This window comes from Trachymyrmex septentrionalis, unplaced genomic scaffold, assembly GCF_001594115.1.
Source record: "Trachymyrmex septentrionalis isolate Tsep2-gDNA-1 unplaced genomic scaffold, Tsep1.0 scaffold312, whole genome shotgun sequence".
In the NCBI taxonomy this organism is placed as follows: domain Eukaryota; kingdom Metazoa; phylum Arthropoda; class Insecta; order Hymenoptera; family Formicidae; genus Trachymyrmex; species Trachymyrmex septentrionalis.
The window spans coordinates 221,462-229,149 of NW_017305477.1; the positions used below are offsets into that span (position 1 = coordinate 221,462).

At 36.9% G+C, this 7,688-nt stretch overlaps 2 protein-coding genes across 6 annotated transcripts in view; one reads left to right on the forward strand and one right to left on the reverse strand.

Annotated features, from left to right (window-relative positions):
* The window catches only part of LOC108749770, an 8,941-nt gene extending 7,584 nt beyond the window's left edge, over positions 1 to 1,357 (reverse strand). For both annotated transcript variants that reach the window (XM_018488712.1, XM_018488711.1), the window contains exon 1: positions 1,249 to 1,357. The gene's annotated coding sequence lies outside the window, so the exon portion shown is untranslated. The remainder of the gene's footprint in view (positions 1 to 1,248) is intronic.
* A 1,240-nt stretch (positions 1,358 to 2,597) lies between these two features.
* LOC108749771 (coiled-coil domain-containing protein 6) lies at positions 2,598 to 7,344 on the forward strand. Of its 4 annotated transcripts, none has more exons than XM_018488713.1 (6): positions 2,598 to 3,196; positions 4,093 to 4,633; positions 5,039 to 5,174; positions 5,322 to 5,464; positions 5,833 to 5,942; positions 6,210 to 7,344. In XM_018488713.1, the coding sequence occupies exons 1-6, from the start codon at positions 2,975 to 2,977 to the stop codon at positions 6,378 to 6,380; spliced, it is 1,323 nt and encodes a 440-aa protein (XP_018344215.1). In that variant the 5' UTR covers positions 2,598 to 2,974; the 3' UTR covers positions 6,381 to 7,344. The 4 variants fall into 4 exon arrangements, with proteins under 4 accessions (XP_018344215.1, XP_018344218.1, XP_018344217.1 ...); XM_018488716.1 differs by having other exon boundaries at positions 5,848 to 5,942; XM_018488715.1 differs by having other exon boundaries at positions 5,337 to 5,464.
* Positions 7,345 to 7,688: the final 344 nt, after the last annotated feature.

The window sequence follows — 7,688 nt, forward strand, 5'->3', positions numbered from 1 at the left end:
GCAAATAGTGCAAGAATTGGTAATTATTTAGAAGACACCCTTCACCTTCAATTTCAGTGAAATTATGCTCATTCGTGTTTTTGCATGAAACGAAAAAATCTGGTAAATGTTGTGCCTAGTCCCGCGAATCGAGATATTAAGCGTTGAAGTTGACAACTATTGAGGTTAGGAAATCTGTCAGCTGTGAAATATCGCGATGAAAGCATGTACTGCGATCACATTTTTATGTTTTATGGCTACATGTGCATAGGTTTTTTACTAACTTACTTCTACAGCGATATATAATATTAATGTTTATTTATTAATATTCAAATCATCTTCCTTTCATTGTTTAGGGGTTTACAACTTTTCAGCACACAGCAAGAACAAAACAGGCTTTTGTTTTAATAAAAATGCATCGAATGAGTCTAATTTCATTAAATTCGGAGGTGAAGTAACGATTCTAAGTAAATACAGACTAAAATACGTGTATATAGCGCTGCATTAAGTCGATGGGATAGATTTCTTAACCACAATGTCATCAACTTTAACGCTTAATATCTCGGTTTGCGGGCCTAGGCATAATATTTTACTGCCAGATTCTTTCGTTTCATGTAAAAATGCGACAAATGAGCATAATTTTATTAAATTGAAAGTGAGAGGCGTCTTCTAAATAATTATCTGAGAATTTATAAGTAATAAAATGATAAATATATATAAATAATAGCAAGCCTACATATAAAAACATTTTGTGTCATTATTACCTTTAATCAAGAATTTTTTTTAATGAAATTGCATTCATTTTCATCACACGAATTAAATACTTCCATGTAAATAATATGGGACGCTATTTTTATCTTACTCTAAAATGTTTTTTATTCCTTGCATGCTTACACTTACCAATTCTGGATTGCACCAGTTCAATTCAGTTCAGTTCTAGTGCAATCCTCGTGCAGGAACAGAAAACAAACCTCTTGTTCAGAGGTTCACTCCATTGTCAATCTACTGATATAGCATATATCAATAGACTTTATATCTTTGTCAACATTGTCAGATATTACAGACTTTGTGTAAAATTGTTTTTCTGCTATCAAATTGATAGAATGCTTTGCTTAAAATCTGTCCCTATCTACAAACTTGGCTATCTAGATCATCAAGTATCTCATTTCACAGAACAGAGCGATACGTTTTTGTTTTTAAACTTTTGTTTTTTTACGTGAAAGACAATCAAATATGTATATTATTATTAAAATATAACTAGATGCTTACCCAAAAGATATTAGAATACAGTCTTTTTAAACTGTTGATATGGAATCAATCTTCCGTCGGAAACCGTCTTTTTGTCTCTTGACTGGCACCAGACTCATATGGACTCGTATTCTCGTACAAGTAATGAAAGGAAAGACAGTGATGCCAATTCGCGGCCGCTTTCACTTACAGCACGCTATGGCATGTGGAGGGGGATAATGGCTCATACACACAGAATGCGAGAATTAAGGGCAATTCCAATGTAAATCGGGCGGCATACAATGCTTGTTTTTCTGCTGGATTAAGCCTATTCTACAAAATGTGCTCTTTGTTTTCTTTTTCTTGTTTTTTACCTCTTACTTTTTACCTCCTTTGCAATCTTTTTATTGACAATTGCATTTCTTACTACGTATTTCCTGTTTCTTCCGAAGTTTGTTATAATTTGGTCTGTTCGACTTGCTTATACTTTTTTATTAAAACTGCTTACCTTTTACATTTAAAATGAGATAGACATATATTTGACGCCGAAAAGAGAGAAAGCAAAGATGTTGAGTGTAAAAAGTGTAATTTTATTATTCTACAAATCTATTATTCTACAATGTGCTTTTTGTTTTCTGTTTCTTGCTTTTTGCTATTTTTTACATCTTGTCTTCCAATTTTTTATTTTATGTCGTCCGAGATAAATATTAATAACGTCTTTTATTAACTCTTTCAAGACGCTAATACGGTCTTCTACGGATTGATTCGTGACTTCTTAAGACTGTACTTAAGATGGTTTTGAATATAAAATCTGAATATAAATACCGGCCTAAAAGATGAATCATTAACCACCACGCTTGAAATCGCGTACTATGTGCACTTCGGTCATTTTAACGCGACAATGAATGCATCCAGAAGCACGATCGCTCACTAAGCGCTCAGTGAGCTCTTGCATCTGATTGGCATATTCCATTAGATCTAAAAATGTAGACCAACCAAGTAAAAGAGCTCATTGAGTTCTCAGTGAGCGATCATGCTTTTGAATGCATCTATTGACTGCGTTCAGCAGAGAAAGCAGTTTTGCAACTATTGTAAAATTCTTCAATACGATTGGTTCTTGCTTTTAATTTCTTATAGATCTAAACGTATAAACCAATTATATTGCAGAATTTTATACAGTTACAAAGTTGCTTTCTCTGCTCTGAACGCAGCCATTTTCATCTCATTTCAAAATACACAATCGATCCTCAAGAGATCTTTTCAAATCGGAATGATTCCCTAATAAATTTCTACTGTGTTTTCTAAGGAAAATGGAATAATTCCAATTGGAAAAATTATTCCGATTTGTTCCATGATAGGTGTCCAGATGTCTCTTCGGTCGGTCGCGAATCACGACGCGCGACGAGTCACGGAACACGGAACGCCGCGCCACTTTCGCGGTCGCAAAAACAGTCGGCGAGCGAGTGCGGCGCAAACAGCTGATATCGTTTCTGCGGTACATCCCTTACGTACGGAAGCACATGTCCGCCTCGCGATAATCACGTCACGGTAATCGCACTACTTACTCCCTGTTACTCCCGTGTATTCTTCCAGCGATCGGTGAACGGTGGAATTCGAAGGCACGTGCTCGTGGCCACACCGGTGGTACTGAGCGCTCCGTCCCCGAATAGTCGCATGCGATGAACTACGGCCGGCGATAACCGGCATACCCTCATCGTCCTCGTCGTCGTCGTGATCGTCATCGTTATCGTTTACCTGCAGGGAGAACATGGCCGATCGCGATAGCGCGTCCGAGAGCGATTCCAGCTCGATCGATGGTGGACCGATCATGATGCCGCCGTCGCCGATTACGCGCGAACAGCTGCAGAAGCGCATCGAGTCTTTGCAGCAGCACAACCGCGTCCTCAAGGTCGAGCTCGAGACCTACAAGCTGCGGGTGAAGGCCCTACAGGAGGAGAACCGCGGTCTGCGTCAGGCGTCTGTCATCATTGTGAGAATTGATTCTTTCTTGTTTCTCAATTTCTTTAAGCTTGTATCAGACTAGAGATTAGACTTGTTCTTTTTATGCCACTTTCGACTGATATAGATTACATTTAATCTCGGTTCAACGTACTTTTTATCTTTTTATCTTTTTCTAGTTCTTAGAAAAGATGAAGAGTAAGTTGAAAGATCAAAGTTTAATTTTATATTAGGGGAAACAGGTATTAGCTGAACTTGCAAGGTTCAACTTTCTTCTTTTCTTCACATTGGATAAAAAGAGCGAAAAGATGAACTATGCTGGAAGTTCAGCTAAAAAGGATGAACCTGTTAAAATGAAGATAGAATTTGATCAATCAAAGCAAAATTTATAGAACTTGATACGTTTTCTTTCTCGTGATTAGTTCAGCCTCAAGGTAGTTATAATCAGTTCTTATTTCAAGACCGTCTTAAGTAATGTCTTAATTATGCTAATACGACTCTCTAATTGGTTTGTGATACCTCAAGACAGAACTTAAGACGGTCTTGAATATATAAGAACTGACTATGAATACTGACCTGAGTAAATTTTTAATTTGATATAGACATATTAGGCTTATTTTTATTAGCTGAACTTCTTGCAAGGTTCATCTTTCCTCTTTTTTTCACATTGGAGAGAAAAAAAAAGGAAAGATGAACTATATAAAAAGTTCAACTAAAAAGAACTCCTTTTATTGCAATTTAGTTAAAAAGAATAGGATTTTGTGAGTACCAAGAAGATGCAACCTTAGTAGTACTATATCATACTGGTGATAATTTATGAGACAAATTTGAATGTTAATTAAGACACTGGCTGTTTCTATTTTATTCTATATTTGCAAAAAGCAAAAGCGAGTATGTATTACGTTTGGGATTCTCTGATATTTGTAGCAAGCGAAGGCCGAGCAAGAAGAGGAATTCATAAGCAACACCTTGCTGAAGAAGATCCAAGCTTTGAAGAAGGAGAAGGAAACTCTGGCTCATCATTATGAACAAGAGGAGGAATGTCTCACCAACGACTTATCACGAAAGCTGAACCAATTGCGACAGGAGAAATGCAAACTTGAGCAGACATTAGAGCAGGAGCAAGAATGTTTGGTGAATAAGCTGATGAGGAAGATCGAGAAGCTGGAGGCAGAGACGTTGGCCAAGCAGAGCAACCTGGAGCAGCTGCGACGCGAGAAGGTCGAACTAGAGAACACTCTGGAGCAGGAACAGGAGGCGTTAGTGAACAAGCTGTGGAAGCGAATGGACAAACTTGAGGCTGAGAAAAGGATGCTGCAGATCAAGTTGGATCAGCCTGTTTCTGATCCTACTTCACCTAGGGAGATCAACAATGGTGACACCGCCACAAACTTGAGCACGCACATTCAAACTCTGAGAAGCGAAGTCGCTCGATTAAAGCACACTTTGCTGATTTCACAGCAAGAACGTAAGGATACCATCTTTAATAATAAATTAAATAAAACTACTGATCATTTAATACAAAATAGTCTGCAAACTCATTATTGACACATAAATATTTTTTAATATTTTTCCAAAATTCACAATTGGTTTATTAAGCGTAGAATATTTTTTCTCTAAAAATATAATATTTATATTGCTTACGTTAACCTTTGTAAATATTTGATCGTAAATTTATACGAATTAATCATATACAAAAATCACTTTAACCTTAAGTGACCTTATGCATATTTAATAATACTTCGATGTAAATACGTTTTCAAATTCATCTTCAAATATAATTTTAAAGACGCTTTTTTTGTTTTCGATCTGCAACGAAAACTTTATCGAATTTAGTCTCCTAAAGTCATTGATCGTCATTGATCGTTTTTAGATACGGAAAAAATGAAGCGGTACGTTAACGAAGAGAAGCAAATACGCGAGGAGAATTTGAGACTGCAGAGAAAGCTGCAGCTTGAAGTGGAGCGTCGCGAAGCCTTGTGCAGACACCTCTCGGAGTCTGAGTCCAGGTCAGAGTTAAATTCTACAAACTCTGCTCATTAATATAATATCTTAAAATTATTTTTATTATCTTAAACTATAAATTATGTTAAACTATAAATTTGGCATAACTGAATCTTAGACTTGAAAGATATTTATTGTTCCTAATCTCACAGACATGATTTTCGCAGCTTGGAGATGGAAGAGGAACGGCACTACAACGAAATTGTGATGTCTGGGGGGAACATAAGAACCCGCACAGTGTCCAGTCCTGTGCCCTATAATCCTTCGCCTAGTTCTTCAAGGCCACTAAGTCCTGGTGAGTCTTGACAAAACTTATAGATAGAAAATATTTAAATAAATGGAACTTTTAAAGATATAACTATAGTATAAGAATATAAGGTATTTCATTGCGTGTAATGGCCGGCAGACTAAATCAGGACAACCAATCAAATATTTGTCCTAAATCAGAATAACTAATCAAATGCTTATCCTGAACTTAGGACTTTGATTGGTCAAAGAGCAGCCGCCATATTGGAGACAATTGCACATCCTTGGAAATAAAATACCTTATATTCTTATACCATAGATATAACAGCACAAAATCTAAAATAATATAATTAACGTTTTCTCGGAATGCATGTTTCATGTTTAGCGGATTCATGTGAATGCGAGTTTTATTATTAGGTGTTAACGTGCTAGGTTCCACATCCAGAGAGGGCTTCAGTGCAAACCGGTGCTATGCTTGTGGTCAACCGACTGCCCCTCCGTTTGCGAGCTCGTCGCCTCCTTCAGGGGTAAATTATTGTGTACAGAACTCAATGTTGGAAATTAATTAATTATTTGTTAGATATGATATGCGAGATATTTCTTTCTTCTAAAGGATATTTTTTATCAAAAATCTTGCTTTAAAGAAGAATTCTTACCATAAATCAATTTTTCTTCAGTTAATATCTAGCATTGCTCGACGATTACATTCAATAATTATAGGAAAATGCTCTTTGGCATTTTTGAGAAACAATTGCTTCATCTTTATTTGTATTCGCGAATGTTTACTGAAACAGGGACACATCGTGGCATCATCCAGCAGACGAACTTCGGATCGTTTCGTCAAACCGGCGATTCCACCCACTATCGTGAGTCCCGGTGGACCGCCGACCATCGCTCCCAATCCTACGGTGAACCCCGTCGCCGTGCCCCATCCAGGGTCACCAATGGATATTGCGAAGACATAAGTCATCAAGTTGAGGAGAGGGCTCTCCACAGAAACCCCTTTTATATAGTCGTGCGCAAGGTACTTCTCTAAACGGTGCGTTCCAGCTAAAAGATGCGCGGGGAAATCCCCGCTTTGGTTTGAAGCACCACCGTCGGCGCGTTTTCTTCTCGGATGTTTCCGTTTGTTAATTACTACTTCAGCTCTAATGTATAACACACGGGCTACGGCTAAGAGAGAGAGACTTAATTATTTCGATCTGAATGAGCAGATATAGAGTTAAATGATGCAGTCGCGGAAGCGTCTCGCCTCTCATTGTCAGTCGCGGGGTAGTTTTTTCCGACCTCCCGCTTCTTCGGTGATTCCTCTTGCATGATGCCTGAAGTATCATTCAGACTGAGCTCTTTATCGTACTATGCAATTAATATCGTTTGAGTGTTCTACATAAGAGAAATGATAAAAAAAAAAAGAAACGTTGACATGTTGCTTCCATGTTCCAAGTAATCATAGCATAAATATTAAACGCGAACGCTGAATGGACATCTACATGGCATATTGTAATCTTACTGTGCGTTTAAGAACGTAAACGAAAGTAACTAGGGTGTAGTGTCGCGGTGTTCACACGATTTAACAGGTATACATTTGTTTAGCTTTGAGCCTGAGTAATCACTTAGCGCACGCAGTACTGATAGAGGTGGAAGCATAACTTTAGAGAAAAGATTTTGTTAGTTCCTTCGAAGGGATTGTCTGATCTTAGAATGCGCAATCAGGTAGAGTCAGATTTCAGGGAGATCTTAGCGATCAGGAGACTTCGGTATCTGAGAAACTTGGAATTCGATAATTATGAATCTGTGTGTGTACGTGTGTGTGAGAGAGAAAGAGAAAATGTGACAATTCAAGGCCCTAAAGTTCCAAGGATTCAACAGTCCAACGATCTGAGAATCTAAAAAACAGACTTGTGAATTTAAAAAAAAAGTGTATGCTCGAAACGCTTAAATATATCTAAATGTCTATAAATATATATACGTATACATACATACATACATACATATATATATATATATATATATATATATATATATATAAAAAAAATTGTCGTATCGAGATGTTTAAAAAAGCAATGTTGAAGCAAAAGGACCATTTTTGCTTCAACGTTGAATAACTCAATCAAAAAAAATCGTACAAAATTCGTAAAAAAGTAAATTAAAGGTAAAGATTTGCTCTTTCGAATGATATAAATCGCATTTATATATAATTTTTATTCTACTCCGTAGAGCTTCGCAAATTTCATAAAAAATTTTGAGATTTGATATATCTTCATTTATGTTTG